The sequence below is a fragment of the Ambystoma mexicanum genome, chromosome 2q (genome assembly GCF_040938575.1).
Source record: "Ambystoma mexicanum isolate Mex_15411 chromosome 2q, UKY_AmexF1_1, whole genome shotgun sequence".
Classification (NCBI taxonomy): domain Eukaryota; kingdom Metazoa; phylum Chordata; class Amphibia; order Caudata; family Ambystomatidae; genus Ambystoma; species Ambystoma mexicanum.
This window is the reverse complement of record NC_090924.1, coordinates 12056995-12071749: the sequence shown is the minus strand read 5'-3', so window position 1 is coordinate 12071749 and position 14755 is coordinate 12056995. Positions and strand designations below refer to the sequence as shown.

At 48.7% G+C, this 14755-nt stretch overlaps 1 protein-coding gene across 3 annotated transcripts in view; it reads left to right on the top strand.

Annotated features, from left to right (window-relative positions):
- The window catches only part of PGAP6 (post-GPI attachment to proteins 6), a 1624027-nt gene that overhangs the window by 226998 nt on the left and 1382274 nt on the right, over positions 1-14755 (top strand). For all 3 annotated transcript variants that reach the window (XM_069646777.1, XM_069646775.1, XM_069646776.1), the window contains exon 4: positions 2539-2672. In XM_069646777.1, coding sequence (XP_069502878.1) covers positions 2539-2672 — 134 coding nt within the window. The remainder of the gene's footprint in view (positions 1-2538; positions 2673-14755) is intronic.

Genomic DNA, 14755 nt, shown 5'->3' with positions numbered 1-14755 from the left:
CTTGTGGGCCCTTTCTACCAGGGGAGTGGCTGCGTCTACTGCCCTGCAGAGGGGAGTTCCTATTCGCCACATCTGTGATGCAGCCACCTGGGCTTCAGTAAATACTTTTGTATGTCACTACTCCCTCGATTCCATCAGAGGGCAGAATCTGGCCTTTGGCAAGGCAGTCCTCTATTCCGCAATTTGATTGGGCATGCTAAATTTGTGTTCTAAATTCTTTCCCACCTCCTTGCTTGGTACTGCTTTGGGAGTCTGTCATAGATATGGAATATGTCGGAGGACCCAATCCCCTCGAAGAACAAGTTACTTTATAACCTGGTAACGTTCTTTCGATGGGATGGTCCAACGACGTATTCCATATCGCTCCCTCCCTGCCTTCCCCGCTGCAGAATTTCTTTTGCGATTGCAGCTTGCGTTCCGCAAGGCCTTGTGTGTCTGACAGGCAGAAAACTGGTGGCACACGTTCTGGGAAAAAACTATAACTGAGGCTATGGGCGTCGTGCGTCCTACTTATCACATAGGGTGAAGTCGGCCGTCGGAGGAGGTCCTCGGGGACGGCGCATCGACGTCATCGACGCAGGACGCAGACGCCAAAGATTTTCCGAAGCAGCACAGCTGTGGACATTACCTGTCATAGATATGGAATACGTCGTCGGACCATCCCATCGAAAGAATGTTACCAGATAAGAAAGTAACTTGTTCTTCAGTGTTTCTTTGGACCATTTGTATTACAATTTCATTTGTACTGATTCTACAGCCCTCCCTCCCTCCTAAAGTATACCTGGCTGCTCTGTCTACGCTACCAATGAACTCAGGTGGTACAGCCTTATACTAAGAGTGGAGTCTTGTACTGCCTCAGTTGAACGATTTTACTAAGCCCTTAGCATCCAGACCAATGCAGTCCCTAGCAGCTTTCCTCCATCACGTAACAGGACAGGTCTTCTTGCAAATCACCACACTGCCTACATCCTCTGAGTACCCAGAGATTCTTCTGACACAGATAAATAACCACAGATCGGGACTGCCTGAGAGAGCATGGCTCATAATGCATTATAGGCAACTGGCTTGAAAACTTGAAGTCGAAAAATAAATTTTAAAAATGTATGTTTCAAAATATGTATGTTAATGATGCGTTTCAGTTGTTAATGGTATGTTTTAAGTGCCTTTACTGCTGCTGCCCTCTTGGCAGTCCTTGTCCTGTCATACTTTTTATCTTCCGCTCATGGTGTCAGCTATGACCTGCCAGAGGCGAACCTCTTGGGTCACTGAAGCAATACGCTCCAAACCTTTTAGGAAAAGACTGCAGACTCATGTCAACAGTTTGTGACTCCTTTCCCACAAGGAGAGAGTGCTACTCGACACACACCCTTCTAACAGGGTTAATCGGGAGCTGTAGTAAGGAGGAGACAGAATGATCAGTTGAAATACCAGGGAATGCAAGCTGTACCAATAATGAAAAGAATAATTGGACTCTGTACCTGTTGACACCTAGCATGAGGGTTGAAAGTACCAGTCCCATCCAGAAATGGAGACTGGACAATAGCAAAACATAAACTGGAAGCAGGCAAACCTAAGTACCTAAAGACAAAAATGTGTATTAAGGACTGACCTGAAATCTTGCCCCCAGCGCTTGCATGGTAAGACGGTTGCAAGAACAAAGGTTGTTTGCTTCTCTTTATAAAGGATGCGCAAAGTCCTCTGATGACAGTACTGCAGTAATCATCCTGCAGATTAGAGGAATGCACCTCTCTGCGTGGTTGTGCACTACGCACCGTCCAGTTAGAAGAAAGGACTTACTGCAAACTCAGTCACGGACCTAGGAGAGATGTCCCTCTGCCCCCAGCACTCAGACTATGAGAACTGATTTTCCACGGTACACCGTAAGCTTATAGAAAGGGCTAGCGGAGGGGTCATGGGTACGCTTGAAAGTGCAGTGAGTTGGAAGAGGTCCGGAGGCCCTAACACATTGGCTCCTCCATGTAGGCATGCATTTATTTTGGGTAACATAACAGGGAGCAGGAGGGTAAGTCTTATTTCTCCCCTTAAGCACCGCTGACATTTCCTCCTCTTTTCCACCTGACCTTTTGCCCTTGATAAAATTGTGACCCCCTCTGTTTCTCACTGCACCCACCTTACCCTTTTCTCTGAATTATTTGTACCGTTAGCATCATTTCTTTTAACCTTCTCTCACCTTTCCTTTTGAAACCTTTGTGTTTTCATACTTTTTTTTTCCAAACTTTAATCTTTCAAACTTTTGTTTCCAATACAACACCACATACCAAAAAATACACAATCCCACTTACCTAAGGACCAAATGTTTGGGTCAGTCGTGGAACTAAAATTGGTATTGAGGTTTTATGCTTGGTAGCATGGTCTTGCACAAAAATGACCGGAAGGCAATATATTTTAAAAAAAACTTTTTTCTTTTCATATTTAATATTAAGCAAGAATTTCTAGTATGATCGATGGAAGAGAATGGAAATTATTAAACTGAACATGAACTATCACTGTCTAACCTTGCTCTTGTTCTACCTACAGGGCTTCTCGAGCTTGTGCACCTATATCTTTCAGCCAGATATGTTTTTATTGAGAGCCATGAATGTTGACATCTTGGAACCAGATTCTTACATGGAACATAACATTACATCCCCGATAAAGCCGGTGCATCTAAAGTAAGTGCAGCATCATTGTATCAAAGTAACTTTGTCATACATTACAGAAGGTGGTATGGGAGGACTCCTGAATGGTATGACTTGCAAAGTTTCAAAAATGTCTATCTGAAAGGTCTCAGAGTGTTGTCAGGAGGCCCATATGGGAGACACAAGCAATTGGACTCTGGAAGCTTGGTTCACATGGTTAATTTACACAAAAAGGTAAACAAAAGCAATAAAAACAGAAGCCAAAAATATAAGTCTCCCACTCTGGATGTGCTACCATCTCGCCTCCGAATTGCATTGCAGGTTTCCCAAACTCTTGGTTCCACAAAATTACCCCAGGTAAGTCTTGTGTCCCCGGCCAACTGATGTTATGGATGCAATTTGATTGTCTAGTTGTGGTGGATCGAGAAGTTTCTGCTTCCACGTTCTTATACCCTGCTTATCACTCTGGGCCAGTCAATCTCCTTCCACAAAGCTCAGGACTTCCCACTCTTTGCCGCCCTGACTATTCCACCTATGGTCATCTTTCATCGGGTTTATTGTTCCTCCTGTCTCCTCTTCCTGCCTTGGACCATCCCAACCTCCTAATTTCTCCTGTTTCTGTCTGGCTCTTTAAATATCCAGCTCTCACCTCCTGGACTTGTTTCTTCTTTAGTGCTTCCTTTCTGCTCGAATGTTGTCACCTCCTGCTCACTTTGATTTTACCACCATCTCCTCCTCTATGCTACTTTCACCTCCTGATGATATCAAGCCCTCCATGATGGTTCCTTCTCCTCATGTAACTACCTCCTCAAGTCCCTTCTCCCTTGTGGTCTCCAGTATCTCTCTAATGTGCTCATCACTCTTCAACTGCCTGCCACAATCTCTTCCACCAACCCACATTCACTGTTTGGGGCGTCTGCATTAGCTAAGGGTCTTTTTCCTTTGTTGGAAACTCTAGGACTACTTACCCCTTTGTTTTGTAATTGTGGCCTGGTTTGGATGGCTGCCTTCTTTAGGTTCACTTGGCCTCACTTTGCCCTTGAGATGCTGGATCCAGCCTTGATCAGGCCTTACACCCTTCTTGGAATTCACTTTCTTCTTCCTGTTACTGCCTTGTACACACTTTGAAGGACCAAAGTCTCTGTTCTCCCAGCGTATGAACTAACTGCTATAAAATCTCTGAGTAAGTGTTGTAATTACAAGAAATGTGTATAGAATGCAGATTTGCAGTTAATCTCAATTTTGTAACCCCAGCAAGCAAATGGTCAGCTAGGAGACTATGGAAAAGTAAGATTGAATCACTTGTGGTAAACATGTAGTCTGAAAACTATGAACTATCAACATTTTTTTCTAATATGGACTTCAGAAGCTCTCCGAGGTCCTTCCTGGGGTTTTGAAAATACTTTTTGATACAGCAAAGTCACTGGTAGCAGTAGTCCGAGCGAAGCATTCTCTTTCACCCCTCTCTCCTCTCTCTCTCATCTCTCCCTCTCTGAATTTGGGTCTGCCTAGAGAGGGGCATCCCACTCTCTGCTGTGGAGGGGGATCCCCCTCTTAATGCAGAATTCAATTTTTTTTCTTTTCTCCCTTTTGTTTTTCTGATTTCCTTTGGCGATTGGAGAAGTCCCCCTGCCACTACATCCCCTTTCCCTTTTTAGTATTTGGTGCCTATATGGGTCGTAGGACAAGGGCTCCTTCAAAGTCTGCCATTTTGGCCTTGGTCGATTTTTATTACCTTACATTGGTTTCAGAGAATAGGCTGGTTGAAGCTGCACTTTAGTTTTCACATCACCAAGGGGTTGCAAGCCGATTTACCGCCTTAGTAGCCCAATGTGCTTTTATGGTAGTCACTGGGGGGGTACCAATGTGGTGTTCTCCTTTTTGTTAATACAGAATTCCTATATTTGTTTTTCTAGGGCCACCTTTTCAGGATTTTCAACATTTTTGCAACCTCCCCATACCTTTTCGGATCGCAGACTTATTTTTACTGACCATAACACACCCTCCTCACCTGTTTCAGTGACTAGGGTGGCAGCAGCTATAATTGGATTTTGGCTGCAACAGTGGTGCAGGACATTTCACTGCATTGGTAGCCCAATGTACCTTGAGGCACCAATGTGTTTTTTTCTTAAATCCTGGTCTCAGCCACTTAGTATTTTAGGACTCCCTTTGTTAATGGCATCCACAAGCTAGGCTCTAAATGGCCATTCTGACAACATCTATTTGTGAGCCCACACAACTGGTTTAGACCAGTGTAGGTTCTTTTGCTCAGCATCTCACTTCATATGCTAGTGGTCTAGGCTGAGTGACAGTACTACTAACCACCCAGTATGGTTGGACATCTGAACCTTTGCCCCCTCTAGTGATTGGTTGGCTGGCTTTGTCCCCTTTTGCTGCGTTTGGGAATTTAGAAGAAGCAGACCTTCTCACCTGCTGACATAGTTTTCCTGCCAAGTCCTGCAATTTTTGCCATTTTAACCCTCCAGTCTTATACTTGCTTCGCGAGTACTCCTGCTGTCTCTCTGTGTGCACCGGATATAACTTTCCATGCTGGAACCGTTTTCTGGGTTATTTACCACCAGCGTCCTCCTACCTTGGTGTTTGAAGCTGCTACCTCCTGGCAGGGTGTTGGGACCCCAAAACCCTGCCTCTTTGAATGGTTTGTGTCCTCCCACGTGTTATGCAAAGTTTGAATGCCCCTTTGGGTGCACTATACACGACTCTGACTACAGGTATAGGAAACCCAACCTTTGGTATAAGCTTGTACTACACAGTTGTGGTAGCGTGTTGAGCAGCCAGGCTTACCTCAAGAGGGGTCAATGTGAGCTGTAGGAGAGTTGCACAGAGATTCTCAGTGACAAGTATTCAAATAAACACTTGCACACAAGGTTTCTTGAATAAACTATTATTAATTTATCAGTCAGTTAGATTAAGCCTTCTTCAGAAGGGAGCAATATCAGAGTAACACTCAAATACACTTCAAAACTCACACTCTTAATATTCTAAAATCAGTGAAGACCCTTTTGGGATGGCCCACAGACACAGCCTACACCCTCAGGTGAGTTCATAGGGTGCTGGGGACATTACTATCTTACTGTTTGCATTTAGAATACTGTTGAATTTGGTAAAAGGAAAAGGTTATTTAGAACATACAAGAGTCCACAAATATTCTTTATTTGGAACACATTTTATTGGTTTTTAGAACATACATTACAAATGAAGACTCCAAGGGAGTCGGACCATGACAAAACATCACAACAATAGGTCATTGGATTCACGTAGCACGTACACCTCCTTTGATATGTTTGTTCGCAATAGCAGCGTCACTTTACTTTACTGTCCTTTATATCTTACATAGGTTTGGCAACAAGGCAGATCATTGAGCATCCTCCCACTTTTGCCAAATTTTCCCAGCTTTATCGGGACAACTTCTGGCCGTATACACTTTTTGTTCCATCGCTACACAGACATTTACATGAGCAATCCATTGTTCCACCTGCGGCGACACATCTGATCCCCATAACTTTGCTTTGTTTCTCTTGATCAGGGCAGTTACGGTTGAGAAGAAAAATTTCTCGTATCTCGTCATCTCCCCTTCACCACCTATCCCCAACAGCAACAATTTAGGTTCTCTAAGTATTACCTGACCCATAACTCTAAAGTACGTCACAGCATTGCTGCCAATACTGGCGAATATGCGGGCACTACCATATTATGTGAAAACAAGTTCCCGCTTCTTGGCGACATCTTAGACAATTGGGATCTATACTCTTACCCCAGCGGTAGAGTGCTACTCTCGGATAATATACCCTGTGCAGTATCTTAAGCTGAATAAGTCAGAGCCTGGATGCGATGGCCATTTCGTGAGGGTACATCAGGGCCACAACCCATTCTTCTGGGAGGATTTCCCCCACATACCTTTCCCATTTGGACTTCAATTTCGACAACTCTGGTGTAGCAAAGGAGGTAATAACACTGTACATAGAAGAGGTGACCTTGCTGTCAAACTTTTCCACCACAATGTCCCTTTATATAGGGGTGCAGTCTGGCATGTTAGATAGGACTGGGAGGTGTTTGTGTAGCGCATGTCTCAGTTGTGTATAATGGTACCTTTTGCTTTCCGGGATGTCGAATTTCATCAGAAGATCTTCAAAGGGTATCATTCCCCCGCCCTCCATCACATCTCCCACCTTCGTTATTCCATTCGTTACACAGCATGTCCATCCCGGTTGCCTGCTCACCTCCACTAGGTTCCCGTTTCCCCACAGTGGCTTGTCTGGCGTTCCTTTCTTGTTCCAGCCTATGAACTTGTGTATCTCCACCCAAATCAACGTTGGTTGGGCCAACAGTTTTCAAGGGGTTGGCAATCTCGGTTTCTGGTAGAGCCCGTTCAGCGGGGGTGGCTTTTGTCTCATTTCTAATTTGGCCCTTGGAGTGATTTCCCCGTGTAGCATATCATTTACCACTACCATCTGACTTGCCCAATAATAAGACTGTGGGCGCGGGAGCCCAATACCTCCCTCCCAAATCGATGTTTGGAGCATGCCGAGCGCTATTCTCGGATGCCCGCCTCCCCATAGGAGCTTGCGTGACCACAAATATTCTTAAGCAGACAAATACTTTCAGGTCCTCAAAGAAGAGTCATTCAGTGAAAAAGGATAAGCCAAAGTCAATAGGCAAAAGTCTATCTGAGCTGAAGTACTTCTTTGCAGGTAAGTAGACGAAGTCTTTGAAGAAAGAAGAATCGAATGGGCCACAAGCTGTCAGACTTGTGAAAGGTAGAAGATGCAAGCAACTCTACAACAAGAGGCAATTTCTCTCAGACTTTACAGCACCTTTTGTATTGAAGAAAAAGTGCAGCAGATGACTTCTGATCCTGTGCAGCTCTGCAGATCTCTCTGTTACTGGGCCTCAGTTGTGGGGACTTTGGTGTTTCAGCTCCTCGCGACTACCGCAAATAGCAATACTGTGGTTCCTGGCTGTCGAGATGGACTTTCCTTGCTTCTGGGGTCCCGCACTCTGTTGAGGGGGCTCAGAGTCGGTCAGTCCTGCTTCCTGGCAGTCCGGAGGATCTTTCTGGAGCTCTTGGCCAGCTTAAAAGCAACGCACACAATCTGGTGTTCCTCTCCTTGGCTATACGATTTCCAGCAACAACTCTATGGAAATTCAACCTGCTCCGAGAAGGATTTCCAGGTGGCTTACTTTAGAGTTGATTTGTCCCACCAAGTCAAGGGGAGAAGTTGTCCTTGCAGGGGCTTCTGTGTCGATACTAATTTGGAGTTTCAGCACATCAGCAGGGCTTCCCCGGGCAAACCAACGGTACAGGAGTTGCAGCAGGCGTCCTCTTCAAGTAGTTCTTTTGGTTCCTTCGTCCAGTGGTCGACTCTGCCTTCCAAGCCAAAAGCCTTGCCTTTTATTCAGTTCTCTCCCATTCATTCCAGCCTAGCTGTTAGTCACCCAGCAGGGTGGCTGTCCTTGCCGGACAGTCAGACGGCCAATAACTACAGAGTGCATTTGGGTCTCATAGGAGACTAAGCACAGGGAGTTTCAGGCACCTCCCTCACTTCCTGCCTACCCCAGACGCAATAGAGCCAGAGGCGGCCTTCGCTCGTGAATCCCACCAAAGGCAAAGTGAAAAATGGGACCAAACCTGGTTTGGCGCGCAGAGTAAATATCGAAGTACCTTTCCACAAAGAAAGGCCAGGGATGAATCCAGTCTGGTCCGGATGGATGATGGCTGGAAGCAAGGGAGCCAGCCTGTTCGCGAGGGTTTTGGTGAAGATTTTAGCGTCGTAGTTCAGGAGGGTGATAGGTCTGTAGGAGGCGCAATGGCTCCGGTACCTTCCAGGTTTTAGTAGCAGCACAGTTAGTGACTCTTCCATCAAGGGGGTGGTCGTTCCTGATGATAGGAACGAGTTGAAGAGGGCTGCCAAATGGGGCGAGAGGATGTATGAAAACTTCTTATAGAATTGCGCTGTAAGCCCATCCGGGCCGGGAGTTGAGTTTTTCATTTTTGCTATGACCTCGCTCACTTCTTCTGCCGAGATAGGGACCTCTAGGGCCGTGAGTTGAGGGTGTGGATTGACCGGCTGTCCTCCTGCAAGATATTTGACTAGTGCTGATGCGGCCGTGGGGGTACCCGACATGATACCCCTGTGATGTGCTGTCATGATTTCCATTTTCTCTGTGATAGAGTAGCGAAGAGTCCTTTGCGCGTCCAGGAGGCTATGGATGGAATTTCTCGATTGTAGCTTTTTTAGTTTGTGGACCAGGAGCCGATTTGTTGTTGCTGTGCACATAGTAAAACTGTTTGGTGTATGTTAGTGCTCTGGCCGCTTTGTCAGCTAGATGCATTTCTAGGGATCGCTTCGCCCTTTGGAGCACGCGACTCGCTTTCCTGTTCTGGCCTCTATTAAGGATGCGTTCCGCTTCTGTCACTTCCGCCTCAAGTGCGTCTTGTTGCAGCTTGCGTAGTCGTCTGAGTCGGGCTGTGCAGTCGTTTGCCGTGCCCCTGATGACGGGCTTCATAGTGTCCCAGATCGTGGCCACTGATGTGTCTTTGGTGGTGTTTTCCCTGAAGTAGTTCTTGAGGGCTTCTGCCATTTCTGTTCTGATTGCGATGTCCGTTAAGATCTGGTCTTGGAGTTTCCAGTGCCGCTGAGGCGGCTCGGGGAAGCTCGCTACCCTCGGGTTCATTATGACTGGAGCATGATCCGAAAGGGCTCTGTGCCCAATTTGGATGGATTCGACGCAGGGAATGAGAACGCTGGAGAGTAACAGGAGGTCGATTCTTGAGTGCCCCAGATGAACATGAGAAGAAAGTGTAGTCCCTTGTTCCCATGTTGGCCCATCTCCATGCATCTATAGTGTCGGTTTCCCTCAGGATTTCTGCCATGGAGAGGGCCTTGCTGAAGTCCTCCTTAGATGGAGGGAGCGTTTTGTCCAGGTTTGGGTCTGGAGTCAAGTTAAAATCGACCCCTATGAGTAAGCGACCTTCAGTGAAGGTGACAAGAATGGGCAGGAGATTTCGGAGGAATGTGCTCTGTGCTGTATTTGGGCAGTATATGGCAGCGATGGTGATGGGAAGCTCTACTAAGAGGCCTTTTAGCAGGAGATACCGACCCTCCGGGTCACTCTTGGTGGTTATGTTAGTGAAGGGCAAGTCTCGGTCTAACAGAATGGCAACCCCTCTTTTCTTGAGATCAGAGGCGAAGAACCTTTTTGTGTAGCGTTGAAAGGCTATGCGGCGTTCGTCAGTCCTGAGGAGATGAGTCTCCTGCAAGCAAATAAGGTCAGGATCGAGAGCTCCCTATTCGGTACAGACATTGGTGGGTCGATTTGATGGCTGATTTACCCTGCATGTTTCGAATTGCGAAGCTTGAAACCCCCCCACTCCGGTGGGCCAGTCCGCCATTGCCATGGCGATTCCGAATAGAGAGTTGAGCACACTGTCAGCTTGTGTTTTGACCCTCGATTCCCCCTCGCCTCCAGCCCACTCCCCAACTCCAGCCCCTCCTTTCCCTCCGACCGGGTTAAACCAACAAAATGAACTAGAACAAAACCTGAAACAAGAAACAAGTGAAGGTATCCAGACCAGCCTTCTACCAACAGGGCTGTCGGCTGGGCCGTGGCTACCAGCTGTGTCGGAGACCATGGGGTCTCATGCTGTGGTGGTGAAAATCTTGCAGTTCGAGAGCGATAGCCGCCGGCCACCCCGGCCAACGAGATTGTTGCATTGGGATTCTTTCCGCAGCGGGTCAGGCGGCCTGGATATTTGTGAGGCTCTGGGTTCAAAGTCTGGGCCCCCTAGGGGAGGGGGGGTGGCCACTATTCTCCGAGGAGGAGGTACTAGGATCAGGGCGGATGGGGCTCTCAGCGGTTGTTGTTGGTCTTTCACCTTGCCGGAGGGCCACGCATCCTACGACGACCAGATACCCGGGACCAGGGACAGGGAGACTACCCGACAGCCCCCTCGGGAGAACGATCCGAGCCCCCCCGGGACCTCCCTCCCTGTGTCCGGGTTAAACTCCCCAGCCTCCCGAGGTGAGGGGATTTGCTGAATCTTTCCCTCCCAGGTGAAGGCGAGGCCTGAAGGAAAGCTCCAGCGGTAGGGAATCTTGCGTTCACGTAGCCAGTCAGCCATGGGTTTAAGAGCTCTTCGTTTGGCCATGCTGCTAAATCGTGGAACAAGGCTATCTCCGAATCCCGGAAGTGGATTTGTCCCATGGCCCTGGCCTCCTGCATTATCTCCTTCTTGAGCCTGTAGAAATGGACCCGGATCAAAAAGTCAGCTGCCCCACTGGGCCTCTGCCTGGGTCTAGCCCTGTGCACTCTGTCCAGCTCCAGGGGAGAGTTATCTGGGAGGGTGATGATGTGGCGGAGGAGGTCGGAAACATATGATGGGAGGTCTTTCTCCGAGATTGCAGATGGAATTCCCCGGATTCTGATATTGTTCCGCCTCGAGCGGTTTTTAGCATCGTCTTGTCTGGCTTCAAGAGCCTCGCACCTGCACTCCAGGGCTCTGATCCTGTCAGCCCCCTCTCCGATCTCAAAGTTCTGGTCACATAGCGTGGTTTCAATCTCCTCGGTTCTTGATTCGATTTCCCCTACTCTCTTGTCCAGCCGGGCAATTTGACTCTTTACTTCTTCGGTACCCTTCTGGAATTCCCTGGTGAGGGCTGATAGGAGGTCATGAAGGTCTGCTTTTGTGACTGCCTGAGCCGCCCCGGCCGCCTGGTCATCGGGGAGGCCATCCCCCGTCGCACCTTCATTGCGCTCACCCTTCTTGCCCCCCCCCCCCCCCCCAGCAGGCATTGTTAATAGCGTGGAGATGTCCGTCTGCTTGGCAGATTTTCTGGCTCTGGACATGGTGACTCAGCACGGCTCGTTCCACTAGGATATGAGGAGGGGGGACAACCAGGGCCAGATCGCTGCAAGCTCCCGGACCCCAACCAGTTCCAGGAGGCAGCAGAGCGTCCAGGAGGGGCCGAGGCCCAGTCAAGGTGATCAGCCACCGGGGATTATGCTTCGGAGAGGAGAGATAAATGGGCTGCTCGGCAACTCCCGGGCCCGTTGAGCATTATGCGGCAGGTGCCGCCTTACCTTTTTTTTTTTTAATTTATTTTTATTTCCAATAAAACCAAACAAAATAACACACATTACAACTGTTTAGGACGTACATAATCAGCATCAAACCATCACATTATACAGTGTAATTCTGTAATTCTCCGCCCTCCCACCCCACAAACTAGAGCCAGCACACTCATGTCATCTACAGGAGCATTATCAGGTATTGCAGTGCTTGTGCACTCATCCGAGTCCTCTAATTCGTTATTGTCCTGGTGAGGGTTTGCCATAGAGGTCACCATTTTCCGCCAGGCCAACAAGGGACCTACTTCCTCCTCGCCCCCCCCCCCCAGCGACCGCTTCAAACCAAACTACGGATTCCGCTTCCGCCCATCTGAGGAGTTCCGCTCCACCTTGGGTCTGTGGGCCGCCCTCCAGCCCATTGCGATCCTGCGCTTGGCCAGGATGTAGGCTAAATCCTTCATTTTGCTTATGTGCTTTAAATCCTGTGGCCTGGGAAAAATCCCGAGCATGCATGGCCAAGCTGATCCCACGTCCAGCTCCACTACCCCACCAGCCAGTTTAGTTTTAATCTCATCCCAAAATCTGTGCACCTCCGGGCAAGCCCAGAACATGTGTAGCAGCCCCGCTTCGACCTCCCCACACCTGGGACATTTCTGCGTAGCCGAACCTCCAAACCTTGCAATTTTCCCAGGAGTCAGATAAGCCCTGTGAGTGACATACAATTGGAGTTATTGGAGTCTCGCATTCCGGGATACCTTTTTATGGTACCTTTGGGCTCTCTCCCATGGCCCATCTGTCATGGGTCCTCCTACTTCCTCCTCCCAGCCCTGCCTCAATTGAAGCAGCTCCTTCCCTGCCTTTGCTCTTAGGAGCTTGTATATTCTAGATATTTCGTGCCCGCCCTCCGAAACATCATACATCGTTTCCAGGGAGGCATCAGGGTCATCCGCTAGCACTGTCTCAGCCCATCTCTCCCTAGCCCGTTTCATGACCCTAGCGTAGGTTATTTACTGGCCTTTATGCACCCTTGTATCTTCTTGCAACCTCTGAAATTCCAATGCCTCCCCTTCCTGCCATATGTCCCCAAGGGTGGCCAGGCCTACCGGTTCCCAATATCTGCGGACCGCTTCGAACAGTTGAGAGTCGTTCCCGCATAGTGCCACCAGCGGGGCCTGCTGAGAGAATGGCTCTGACACCCATCATTCTCCACGTTTTGCGCAAACCTCCCAGCCCAGCCTCAATAGCCGCCCTCTTCCCACCAGTTTGTTCTTTTGTAACCACACCACTCCATTCAAAAAGTGTGGGGCCAAGTCTTCCCGCAGAAGCCTGGCTTCCGCCGAGTCTTCAGTCGACAGCCACCTGGCCACGTACAGCAGCTGCCCCGCCAGATAATAAAGCTCAAAATTTGGCAGACCTATGCCCCCCTTGTCACATGGGTTCTGGAGTTGCCCCATATGAAGCCCCTGCACACGCTATGAAGTCTCACAAACAGGCTCCTGGGAATCAAAAACAGGACATTCACAAAGAAATGCAGGAGTCTAGCCAGGACCACCATCTTAAGCAAGGCTGCTCTCCCCATCATAGTCAGGGGCAATCTAGACCAAAATACCATGCTGTTCTTAACTCCCTCTACTGCTTTCTCCGTATTGTTTGTGCTCCGCCTCGATCTTGTGGTAAATATTTACTCCCAAATACCTAAATGTCTCAATCTGCCATGGTATCGGCAGGATAGGCAGCCTCTGTAGCGGGACATTCTTATATCTACCCAAGGGGAACAGACTAGACTTCCTAGGGTTCACCGATATGCCCGAGAGGGTGGCATATCGGTTCATCACCTCTAGCACATACTGCAGGTTCTCCTCCGGATAGCGCAGATAAAGGAGCAGGTCATCTGCATACAGCGATACCAGGTGTCTACCACTTACTGTACTAATCCCCACCTCCCCGTATTGTTGCCTCAGACATATTGCCAACGGCTCTAATGCCAGAATGTCTGGTCCCCCTGCTAAATTGCCAAGCATCTGAGATAATGGATCCTGTTTTAACTCTCGCCACCGGGGTGCTGTATAACAACTGGACCCACCTGATATATCCAGGTCCCATTCCGTATCCCCTCAGGGCCGCTTTCAACCAAGGCCATCGCACCGAGTCAAAGGCTTTGACCGCGTCTAGCGACACGATAGCCAGCTCACCCGTATCTTCCTCAGTGTGGTCAATGATGTGGTGTAGCCTCCTATGGTTATCTGTAATGTTCCTGCCGGGGACATATCCCATCTGGTCTGGGTGTATCAGTTTACCGATCACCCTCTTCAGCCTATTGGCCAGCACTGCCGTAAGTATTTTGCTGTCCTGATTCAGCATGGACAAGGGTCTGTAAAACCCACACTCCACGGCCTGCTTGCCTGGTTTCAGGAGTGGGATGATCATCGCCTCGCGAAGGGACAATGGCAGTTCCCCCTGCTCATAGGCCTCGTTGAACATGGCAAGCAGTGGCTGAAGCAGTTCCTGTTTGTATGTCTTGTAAAACTCACTAGGCAACCCATCCGTCCCGGGTGCTTTACACGTGGGCAAATGTTGGATCACCACCTCCAGCTCTTCCGAGGTGATAGGGGTGTCCAATTCTGCGCGTTCTAGGTCGTCCAGGGTGGGCAGCTCTATGTCCTCTAACGTGTCCAGTATGTCTTGACTCCTATCCTCCCCTGCGTCCTCATATAAGTGTCTGTAAAACTTGAGGAACTCCTCGTTCACCCCCTCATTACAGATGCGCTCTTCCTCATCCCTAATCTCACTGATCACTGTGCGGTGGGTCTCACTCTTATACAGCCAGGCCAGCAATCTGCCCGGCTTATCGCCTCCTGCGTGTAGCCTCGCCGTGTATTTCTTGTAATTTAGTCTCCATAGCCTATCCCAGAGTCCACTGCAGGTTAACTGTAGGTCTTTTATCTTATCGCTATTCTCCCGGGCGGTATCCTCATGTCGTGTGACACCCTCCAGCTCCCTTTCCGTTTCCTGAAGTTCCCTTTCGA